The sequence below is a fragment of the Leucoraja erinacea genome, chromosome 16 (assembly GCF_028641065.1).
Source record: "Leucoraja erinacea ecotype New England chromosome 16, Leri_hhj_1, whole genome shotgun sequence".
Lineage (NCBI taxonomy): Eukaryota > Metazoa > Chordata > Chondrichthyes > Rajiformes > Rajidae > Leucoraja > Leucoraja erinaceus.
Window position 1 is genome coordinate 6,329,267 of NC_073392.1, and position 12,088 is coordinate 6,341,354.

Here is a 12,088-nt window from a genome sequence, read left to right on the forward strand (position 1 = left end):
GATGTGGAAGCGGTCTCAATGAATTCGATGCTCACATTTGTGGAGGAAGGAACTGCAGATGCTGGTTTAAACTGAAGAGAGACACAACACTCTCGATGCTCAGATCTTTGGTTGCATGCTTCTTATCATTACAGAAAACAAAACGATGAAAATATTACATGCTGTAAAAGCGACTATTGATCTTAAAATGAAACAAAACTCTTCTTCAATAAAGCAAAATTCTCAAAGATAGGCACAAAAAAAGCTGGAGTAATTCAGCGGGACAGGCAGCATCTCTGGAGAGAAGGAATGGGTTTCGATCCAAAACGCCACCCATTTAGAAGGATGAGAGGGGATCTCTTTGAAACATATAAGATTGTTAAGGGTTTGGGCACGCTAGAGGCAGGAAGCATGTTCCCGATGTTGGGGGAGTCCAGAACCAGGGGCCACAGTTTAAGAATAAGGGGTAAGCCATTTAGAATGGAGACGAGGAAACACTTTTTTCTCAGAGAGTTGTGAGTGTGTGGAATTCTCTCCCTCAGAGGGCAGTGGAGGCAGGTTCTCTGGATACTTTCAAGAGAGAGGTAGATAGGGCTCTTAAAGATAGCGGAGTCAGGGGATATGGGGAAAAGGCAGGAACGGGGTACTGATTGGGGATGATCAGCCACGATCGCATTGAATGGTGGTGATGGCTCGAAGGGCCAAATGGCCGACTCCTGCACCTGTTGTCTAGTGTCTATTCCTTCTCTCCGGAGATGCTGCCTGTCCCGCTGAGTTACTCCAGCTTTTTGTGCCTCTCTTAGATGCTTACATTTCCCAGTCTGGCACATTCTCCTCCCTTCTGGCTTGAGATCCGTGTTGCAGGAGTTGCTGAAGTGGCCATCGGTTGTTAAGCAGTATATCGATCGCTGCATGACCCCCATTCCACAGCTTGCCGAACACTTGCAAAAACATTGAAAAACGAAAATTAAATAGCGCTGAATACAAAATCAACATCAATCACAATCTTGCAACAACCAAACCCGTACGCTTATGAAAAACAGAAACAATCTATACACTTCAATCTGATCTCTATCCACAGTCGTTACTTTGAGTTTAATATTATATTTAAGACTGCTGACAAAGCTTTTTATTGCAGTCATGTTAAGATCAAGGAAAACAAATCATTTCACCAACATTGACATTTAAAGCTTAGAGTCAAACATTTAGAGTCATACAGTGTGGAAAGAGGCCCTTCAGCCCAACTTGCCCACACCGACCAACTTGTGCCATCTACACAAGTCCCACCTGACTGCCTTTGGCCCATAATCCTCTAAACCTTTCCTATCCATGTACCTGTCTGAATGTTTCTTAAATGTTACGATAGTACCTGCCTCAACTTTTTTAGTTTAAGAAAAAACTGCAGATGCTAGAAAAATTGAAGGTAGACAAAAATGCTGGAGAAACTCAGCGGGTGAGGCAGCATCTATGGAGCGAAGGAATAGGCGACGTTTTGGGTCGAGATTCCTTCGCTCCTTTTTAGTTTAGTTTAGTTTAGAGATACAGCGCGGAAACGGGCACTTAGGCCCATCGAGTCCGCGCCGACCAGCGATCCCCGCACATTGACACTATCCTACACACACTAGGGACGATTTTTACATTTACACCAAACCAATTAACCTACAAACCAGCACGTCTTTGGAGTGCAGGAGGAAACCGAAGATCTCGGAGAAAACCCACGCGGTCATGGGGAGAACGTACAAACTCCGTACAGGCAGCGCCCGTAGTCGGGAACGAACCCGGATCTCTGGCGCTGGATCTTCTCCGGCAGCTTGTTCCGTACATCCGTGTGAAAAAATTTCCCTCAGGTTTTTATTAAATCTTTCCCCCCCCCCCCCCCCCCCCTCACCTTACACCCTTGTCCCCTGCACGGTCATTCTTTTGAACAAAAGACTTGAAAATAAGAAAATAATCTTACAAAAAGCATCAGAGATACAAATTTGGTTTGTAGAAAAATTGAGTAGATTCACATTTGGAATTCTTTATGTGTGAATAAAGATTAATGACTGCAAATAATTTGACCGACATTGACATTTATAGTTATCGAGTGATACAGCGTGGCTACAGAGTGGCCCTCACTCTGGGCCTCCTCCATGGCCAGAGTGAGGCCCACCGTAAATTGGAGGAGCAGCACCTCATATTTTGCTTGGGCAGTTTGTACCCCAGTGGTATGAACATTGACTTTTCTAATTTCAGATAATCCCTATTTTCTCCTCCCCTTCTCAGCTCTCCCTCAGCCCACTGTCTCCGCCTCTTCCTTTCTTCCTCCCCCCTCCCCACAACAGTCTGCAGAAGGATCTCGACCCAAAACGTTGCCTATTTCCTTTGCTCCAGAGATGCTGCTGCACCCGCTGAGTTTCTCCAGCATATTTGTCTCCCAGTATGGAAAAAATGCCAGCCACCAAGTCCCATCTACAGTACACTAGTCCCACCTGGCTGTGTTTGGCCCATATCCCTCTCAACCTGTCCTATCCATGTACCTGTCAAAGAGGGTCTTTCACTGCCAGTACCTCTCTACGTCTCTGAAGTGGGGAAAGCCCCCAAGATTATAATGTACCAGATAAATATATGTAGCTGTTTAAACTTGAATATACAACCTCGGTTGTGGAGACTGAAGACTGTACATGAAAATGGGCTTGAACAGGTACTTGTGCAGGAATTAAAATGCAGCTGAGTTTTTGTAGGGGCCTTTAAACAGAACACACACACACACACACACACACGCACGCATGCAAGCATGCATGCACGCACGCACACACACACACACGCACATGCACGCACGCACACACACGCAGCGTGTTCCAGGCACCCACCACCCTCTGTGTTAACTAAAACTTTGCCTATTAACTTTGCCTCTCTTACCCTAAAGTTATGCCCTCTAGTACTTCATATTACCTTGGCAATGCAACATTTACATTTCTGTACACCAATAACTGAAAAGTCTGATAGTTAATTTAGGAAATTTGAACAATTAATTTATACGCAATAGAGGCATCAGTAATTGCTTCGCAAGTCTCTTAAGGCTTTAAGGCACTAATGAATATACAGACTATAGTTCTCAGCATTGTAGTTCCATAGCACCAGTTCCATGGACAAAGTCCAATGGGTGGAGGTGAATCGGACAGTACCCTAGCTTATGGAAGGATCGTTCAGAAGCCTGATCACAGAGAAGCTGTTAGTGTAGGAAGGAACTGCAGATGCTGGTTTACACCGAAGGTAGACACAAAATGCCGGAGTAACACAGCGGGCCAGGCAGCATTTCTGGAGAGGAGGAATGGGTAAAATTTCGGGTCGAGACCCCTTTTCAGACAGAGATGCCGCCCATCCCGCTGAGTTACTCCAGGGTTTTGTGTCTACCTTCGGGAAGGAGCAGTATCTCGAGACTGGAGGCGGTGCGCACTTTCAAGCCTTCAAAGAACAGACATCACCATATCCTTTCACAAAGCATTGGTACAATATCAGAACAAAAAGATTACGTTATAGCTGCATCGTATAGTAACGGTCTGAACTTGTGTCCTGAAAATTGTTGAAATGGACTTACACTTGCCCAATTGCCAACCCGCCATGAAGCAGTAACAGGACATTCACCAAGAGAGCAGGTTCGGATGTTGGGCGGCGGTGTCCCGGGGCAGTTAGTTGTAATCTGGTGATAGTAGCCATATTCATAGAGGTCCTTACCATTGTAAACCTCACTGCACGATACAAGCCTCTGCTGGTAGCCATTCTCACAAGTTACTGAGCACTGGAAATAAAGTTACATTGTTAATCTCTTTTTTTACCCCTCTGTTGCAACAACACATTGGAATCAAAAATACCAACATTTAGTTTAGTTTACAGCTCGGAAACAGGCCCTTCGGCCCACCAAGTCCACGGCGATCAGTGATCACTATGTATACAGCAATTACTAGATAGGTACATACACACACACACACACACACACACACATGTACGTACGTATGTGTTTAAGAAGGAACTGCAGATGCTGGAGAATCGAAGGTACACAAAAAAGCTGGAGAAACTCAGTGGGTGCAGCAGCATCTATGGAGCGAAGGAAATAGGCAACGTTTTGGGGTCTGAAGGAGGGTTTCGGCCCGAAACGTTGCCTATTTCCTTCGTACGTATGTGTATGTATAGATGGAGAGAAGGAATGGATGAAGCTTCGGGTTGAGGCCCTCCTTCTAAAACCTGAAACGTCGCCCATTTCTTCTCTCCGGAGATGCTGCCTGTCCCACTGAGTTACTATGACGCAGGTCACGGGGAGAACGTACAAACTCCGTACAGACAGCACCCGTAGTCGGGATCGAACCCGGGTCTCTGCCGCTGCGAGGCAGCAACTCTACCGCTGCGCCACCGACCTGAATTTCATGGAAACCAAACAATGAAGGACCAAAGGAATTTGTGTCAAAACTGATTCTTAATTGATTTGGGATATCGAGAGCAAACTAGATATTTCAATGCAATTACCCTTTAGAGATGTTGATTTTTTATACATGTCTTATGCACTATCTATGTTCTGCAGCAGAGGATAGTGCAGCAGTAATATTCGGGCAGCACAGTGGAGCAGCTGGTAGGGTTGCTGCAACACAGTGCCACAGACACTGGTTAGTTCAATCCTAACCTCGGGTGCTGTCTGTACGGAGTTTGCATGTTCTCCCCGTGACCATGGGGGTTTCCTCCGGGTGCTCCGGTTTCCTCCCACATTCCAAAGTCATGAGGGTTTGTAGGTTGATTGCCTCCAAATGTGTGGGCAGTGGACACGAAAGTGGGTCTTACATAAAACTAGAGTGAACTGGTGGCCGATGGTGCAGACTCGATGGGCCGAAGGGCCTGTTTCCACGCTGTATCGCTCAATTCTATTGAAGCCAAATAGGGTGAAGCAATCTTTGCAATTTTGCAAACGTATTCAAATATTCTTCTACCTCCGACCACTCTCCTGTGATCCAGATGTATTCACAAGGTTGACTTTTGCACTGCTCCACGCTGGGCGGCCTTTGGCTTGCATTGCATTCAATACCATGCACTTCTTCCTGGTTCTGGTTGATACAGGTCACCTTGCGATGCCTGGTTCCCGCACCACAGGTCGCAGAGCACTGTAAAAGAGCCGCAACGCATTATTCCGTTGCATCTCAGTGGCACAGTGGCGCAGTAGTAGAGAGACACTTCATCTACACAATAGACAACAGACAATAGACAATAGGTGCAGGTGTAGGACATTCGGCCCTTCGAACCAGCACCGACATTCAATGTGATCATGGCGGATCATCCCCAATCAGTACCCCGTTCCTGCCTTCTCCCCATAGCCCCTGACTCGGCTATTTTTAAGATCTCTCTCTTGAAAGTATCCAGAGAACCGGCCTCCACCGCCCTCTGAGGCAGAGAATTCCACACACTCACCACTCTCTGTGAGAAAAAGTGTTTCCTCGTCTCCATTCTAAATGGCTTACTCCTTATTCTTAAACTGTGGCCCCTGGTTCTGGACTCCCCCAACATCGGGAACATGTTTCCTGCCTCTAGTGTGTCCAAACCCTTAACAATCTTTCATATGTTTCAAAGAGATACCCTCTCATCCTTCTAAACTCCAGAGTGTACAAGCCCAGCTGCTCCATTCTCTCAGCATATGACAGTCCCGCCATCCTGGGAATTAAACTTGTAAACCTACGCTGCACTCCCTCAATAGCAAGAATGTCCTTTCCTCAAATTAGGGGACCAAAACTGCACACAATACTCCAGGTGTGGTCTCATTAGGACTCTGTACGACTGCAGAAAGGCCTCTTTGCTCCTATATTCGATTCCTCTTGTTATCAAGGCCAACATGCCATTTGCTTTCTTCATTGCCTGCTGTACCTGCATGCTTACTTTCATAGACTGATGAACAAGGACACAATGATCCTCACCTACATCTACCTCATTGGAGACCATCGGACTATCAGTCTGAAGAAGGGTCTCGACCTGTAACATCCCCTACTCAGTCTGAAGAAGGGTCTCAACCTGAAACGCCACCTATTCCTTTTCTCCAGAGATGCTGCTTGACCAGCTGAGTTACTCCAGCTAGTTGTGGTCATCTTTAATCGGACTTTACCTTGCACTAAACATGAAATCCTTTATCATAATAATAATAATAATAATAATACATTTTATTTATGGGCGCCTTTCAAGAGTCTCAAGGACACCTTACAAAAATTTAGCAAGTAGAGGAAAAACATGTAAGCGGAATGAAATAAATAGTAGAGACATGACTAGTGCACAAAGTAAAGACAGAATTCAATTCAAAACACAATATGAGACAATTCAAGCACGGATGAAAAGGGAGGGGGACGTGGGGCTAAGGATAGGCAGAGGTGAAGAGATGGGTCTTGAGGCGGGACTGGAAGATGGTGAGGGACACGGAATTGCAGATCAATTGGGGGAGGGAGTTCCAGAGCCTGGGAGCTGCCCTGGAGAAGGCTCTGTCCCCAAAGCTGTGGAGGTTGGACTTGTGGATGGAGGGGAGACCGGCTGATGTGAATATTACCATGTATCTGTATTCTGCAGACAGCTTGACTGTAATCATGCATAGTCTTTCCGCTGACTGGATAACACACAAAAAAACATTTGTCACTGTACCTTTGTACACATGCCAATGAAACAATAAACTAAACCACCTACTCTGCAGTCCCTCTCTTCCTCAATATTTCTCCACATTATTATAATGATTGATTTTTTAGCTTTGCAAGGACCTTTCTTGGGCTAAAGGTTCTTTTCACTTGATCATAAAATCATAGGAGTTTAATTAGGCCATTCGGCCCATCAAGTCTACTCCGCTATTCAATCGTGGCTGATCTATCTCTCCCTCCTAACCCCATTGTCCTGCCTTCTCCCCATAACCTCTGACACCTGTATGATGCTCACTTTATTTACTTATCCAAATTAATTCTGATAATAATGAGTGCTACTAACAAATATAAAAGAAGATCTTCAATGTAGCAGACCCTGTTAAATGTATTCAAAGATAGACATAAAATGCTGGAGTAACTCAGCAGGGCAGGCAACATCTCTGGAGAGAAGGAATGGATGACATTTTGGAGTGAGATTCTTCTTCAGACTGAGAGTCAAGGGAGAGGGAGAAGGAGAGGGAGACACATAGATATGGAAGGGTAAGGTTTTCAAAGGTCTAATTTTAAATTTACCAGGTGGAATGCATGGTTTTCATGAGATCATAAATGATAAGAGAAGAATTAGGCCATTCGGCCCATCAAGTATATTCCGCCATTCAATCATGGCTGATCTATCTCTCCCTCCTAACCCCATTCTCCTGCCTTCCCCCCCATAAACCCCTGACACCCGTACTAATCAAGAATCTATCTATCTTTGCCTTCAAAATATCCAGTGACTTGGCCTCCACAGCCGTCTGTGGCAAAGAATTCCACAGATTCACCACCCTCTGACTGAAGATAATGGGTTAAAAACATTTAATCTATTTTTGACATCCTACATAATTCATCAAGTTTATTCTAGTTTATTGTCACGTGTACCGAGGTACAGTGAAAAGCTTTTCGTTGCGTGCTAACCAGTCAGTGGGGAGACAACACATGATTACAATCGAGCCGTCCACAGTGTACAGATACAGGGTAACGGGAATAATGTTTAGGGCAAGATAAAGTCCTGTAAAGTTCGATTAAAGATAGTCCGATGGTCTCCAATGGGGTCGAGGGCAGATCAGGACCGCTCTCTAGTTGGGAGAGAGGATGGTTCAGTTGCCCGATAACAGCTCTCGTGTAAAGGGAGAGAATGGTGTGCGTTGGTAAAAACGCAGACATGTCTCTGCTTAGTACCTGACGTAAGTCACCCGAGTATAACTGTGGTTAATGAGCATGCTGTGCTGTTAAGCTCCTTATATTTGGTGGAGTTCCCAATGATGAAAGAAACTCAATTTAGATAAAATCCGAGCGCAAGTTAATCTGGAATAATTGCTGCTCAATCAGTAGGTGCTTCCCTCAACCCGTGACTAACTCGAGGGCATTGTATCAGTACGCTCCTCGTCTCTCTGGTTACATGTATTTAATCTTTACAAAAGTCACGGTGGCCCATAATGATGCCATGAGAACACATCTAAGGAAACATACATGGTGCGGTGCTAGTGACATGTTTGTGGCTGCAGGAGTCAGTACTTTAGAAGCTGTCCTAAGAAATCATATGTATCAATTCCTTTGCAGGATAAATGACTCTAAAAATGTAATTATTGTGGCCTTGTCAAACGTAAGGTTTAGCACTACACGCTGCCAATCCCGGTTGTGCCGGAGATTGGGCAATCCCAGAGACTGCACTTCCTGAGGGTGCTCAGGAAGAATAACATCACTCAGAGACTGCTGCTGTCCTTTTATCGGTGCTCCATTGAGAGCATACTAACATACTGTGTATGCGTGTGGTACACCAGCTGCACAGCGGCTCAGAGGAAAGCGCTCCAGAGGGCCATTGACAACGCCCAGAGGATTGTCGGCTGCCCTCTCCTTACCTTGGAGGACTTACACAGTTCCCGCTGCATCAAAAAATCCCAGAGTATTATAAAGGACATTTCCCACCCCGGACACTCCCTGTTTGAACTGTTGCCGTCAGGCAGATGGTACAGATCTACAAGGACAAGGACGAACAGACTAAAAAACAGTTTTTACCCCACTGCTATAAAAGCACTAAATGTAGCCGCCAAGGAACGCAGGGGTGATACAAACTAAGGGACTGTGGTACACTGTGAAATCGACAGAAGGATGGAGGGTTGGGTGTTTATGCGTGCTATTTTCATGATATTTATTTTAGTTGTTTATCTTTTAATATTTTATCTTGTATGTATCGTTAGCTTTTAGAAATGTTTCAATGGTGCACTGACTGGCTGACATTTTTAAATTCCGTTGTACATGGTTCATGTTACAATGATAATAAAGGAACTATTCTATTCTATTCTATTGTGAAGAGTAGACATAAGTGCTGGAGAAACTCACCGGGTGCAGCAGCATCTATGGAGCGAAGGAAATAGGCAATGTTTCGTGTCGAAACGTTGCCTATTTCCTTCGCTCCATAGATGCTGTTGCACCTGCTGAGTTTCTCCAGCACTTTTGTCTTCCTTCGATTTTCCAGCATCTGCAGTTCCTTCTTAAACCCAGTTATGGAGACACTGGTATCGGTGTCGGACTGATTTTTCTTTTTTGATTCTGGATTTTAAATCATCTACTGTGTTTTTTGTATATGATTTATGATGCTTAGATAAATGATATACTAAGATTTTATAGACAAAAAATGCTGGAGAAACTCAGTGGGTGAGGCAGCATCTATGGAGCGAAGGAATAGGCGACGTTTCGGGTCAAGACCCTTCAGTCATTGGGTATTTTTAAAGTGGAAATTGACAGATTCTCAATTAGTGCGGGTGTCAAAGGTTAAGGGGCGAAGGCAGGAGAATGGGGTTGTAAGGGAGAGATAGACCAGCCATGATTGAATAGCGGAGTAGACTCGATGGGCTGAATGACTTAATTCTGCTCCAATCACTTATGAACAAAATGTTGGAGTAACTCAGTGGGTCAGGCAGCAACTCTGGAGAACATGGATAGGTGACATTTCGGATCGGGATTCTGCCTGACCTGCTGAGTTATTCCGGCACCTTACGTCCATCTTTGGTGTAAACCAGCATTTGTAGTTCCATTTTTTAATTACATTGTTACTGAATCAGCAATGTTCCCACCAAGGCCTAGAGTAAGAAGAGCAGTAATATTATCGGAACATCATCAGTTCCAAGTGTCTCCCAAATCAACACCGCCCTGCTCTGGCTTAATAACCTGAGTAATGCAATGCTTAAAGAGCTGCCTGGACAACCTGAAGACTCGTCGGTCAGCGGGGACTGGGACCAGGGTTGCCAACTGTCCTGTATTAGCCGGGACATCCCGTATATTAGGCTGAATTGGTTTGTCCCGTACGGGACCGCCCTTAATAATAATAATAATAAATTTTATTTGTGGGCGCCTTTCAAGAGTCTCAAGGACACCTTACAAAAATTTAGCAGGTAGAGGAAAAACATGTAAGGGGAATAGTAGAGACATGACTAGTACACAAAGTAAAGACAGAATTCAATTCAAAACACAATATGAGGCAATTCAAGCACAGATGAAAAGGGAGGGGGATGTGGGGCTAAGGATAGGCAGAGGTGAAGAGATGGGTCTTGAGGCGGGACTGGAAGATGGTGAGGGGTCGGAATCGGATCATTGGGTTTTCCAGACTGCCCTGGAGAAGGCTTGTCCCCCTTACTTGTGGATCGGGAAGTGGATCTGAAAGGGTTGGTAGGGGGGCGAGCCCCCTGTATTTGACTGCTATTCAGGGAGGGGACCGGGGTTGGAGTGCCGTGTCTGAGCCTCTCGTAAACGTAGTGCAGCTGTCCGACCTTCGGTGCGGGGACACCACCACCCCAACATGGCCGATCATTGGTTCATGAATTGGATGACCGGGCCAAACTCCTCAGCTGGCTGGCCCGTGAGTGGGTTTTTGTTCAGTCCAGCACCCGGGGTGGTCAGGAAATTGTGTCGGGAACTTGTCCCAAGCTGCCATTCGGGAGTGAGAAAGTTGGCGACCCCAGCTGGGAACCAGCCTGAGGCTCAACATGGTTAGGAAGCAGTTAGAACCCGTGAGTGTGTTTGTACAAATGGTGTAGGACAGGCAGATTGGGAGGTATATGGATACCAGGTTTGGAATATGCCAACAGGTGGGACTAGTGTAGCTGGGACATGTTGGCCGGTGCGGGCAAGTTGGGCCGAAGGGCCTGTTTCCACGCTGTATGGCTTTATGACTTTAAATGAAGACACATAAAGGGCCAGTCCCACTAACGCGATTTTTTCGGTGACTTCCGGCACCTGTCATAGTCGCGGCAGGTCGCCGAAAATGTTCGACATTTTGAAAATCCAACGGGGACCAGGAAAAGGTACAACTCTTTGGGCGACTACTCACGGCAATACAGGCGTCATCCCGCGACATGTCGCCTGTATGGTCGAGGTAACGCCTGTTTGGTCGTGAGTAGTCGCCCAAAGAGTCGTGCCTTTTCTGGTCCCCTCTGGATCATCAACATGTTGAACATTTTCGGAGACCTGCAGCGACTATGACGGGTGCCGGCCGTCACGAAAAAATCACGTAAGTGGGACTGGCCCTTTAGGAAGCAGAGATCGTTTTAACCTTGATGGGGAAAAAAAATCTCTGCAATCTTTTATGATTTGAATTGTTTTCCTTATTTGTTACAAAAACACAATTGATATTCTTCTTCTTCTTCAGAAGTGGTAAGGATTGTCAAATTAAAAGCAGGCAGTGGAATACATTTCAAGTCAGTGTGCTCTGACCTCGATGCCGTTTTCCAACATTGTTCAAGCCAGTGTGCATCAATCAGTTCTTGCAGGTCGAGAATGAATGTGCAGGAGAATTCTTTAGTTGGGGTCGGGCATCAGTGAAGCTTGCCCTATTCTGTCTCTCTGTCGAAATTGGCAGCAGATGAAATGGGCACTCCATTTTCTTTTACTTAATCATTTTATAGTTAGTAATACTTACAAATGTAATATCTTCAGACAAATGGTACATTAATTCAGCAGTCCAGCTACAGAATACTGATGGCTCCAGCACATCTGCAGTGCATTAGTGCAAATTTCCCGCAAAAAAACAGATTAATTCGAGAGAGTGGCTGTTTTAAGACTTTTCTTGGAAATATGCAATGCACAAATTTGCGCCCAGCCTGGGATTCTTTAACAAAGCTTTGTGACAGATCTAACATGACTTATTACGAAGAGCTCTTTAATTAAATCCAGCTGCTGGGAACGAGAAGAGGCAGAGAGAGAGAAACCAGACCTTATTCTTTAAAAAAAGACAAAATTACCTTGCAAGCACATCACACAAACCTTCGATAGTTCTGTCACCACATTGAGTAGAATTGGATTTTTCTCATGGTTAATTAACAAGAAAAAAAAATTAAAAACTATCTGCAAAAACCCTTGATAACGTATTATTATAATTATTAAAATCTGTCCGACTCATTTATTTGTTTTCAAAACAAATAATTTTGCCACTTAGTGCTACA

At 45.0% G+C, this 12,088-nt stretch overlaps 1 protein-coding gene across 1 annotated transcript in view; it reads right to left on the bottom strand.

Annotated features, from left to right (window-relative positions):
- The window catches only part of LOC129704497 (A disintegrin and metalloproteinase with thrombospondin motifs 9-like), a 180,426-nt gene that overhangs the window by 22,656 nt on the left and 145,682 nt on the right, over nt 1–12,088 (bottom strand). The window contains exons 31-33 of the mRNA XM_055647616.1: nt 4,938–5,108; nt 3,560–3,760; nt 791–920 (exon numbers count right to left, since the gene is read on the bottom strand). Of these exons, the coding sequence (XP_055503591.1) occupies nt 791–920; nt 3,560–3,760; nt 4,938–5,108 (502 nt within the window). The remainder of the gene's footprint in view (nt 1–790; nt 921–3,559; nt 3,761–4,937; nt 5,109–12,088) is intronic.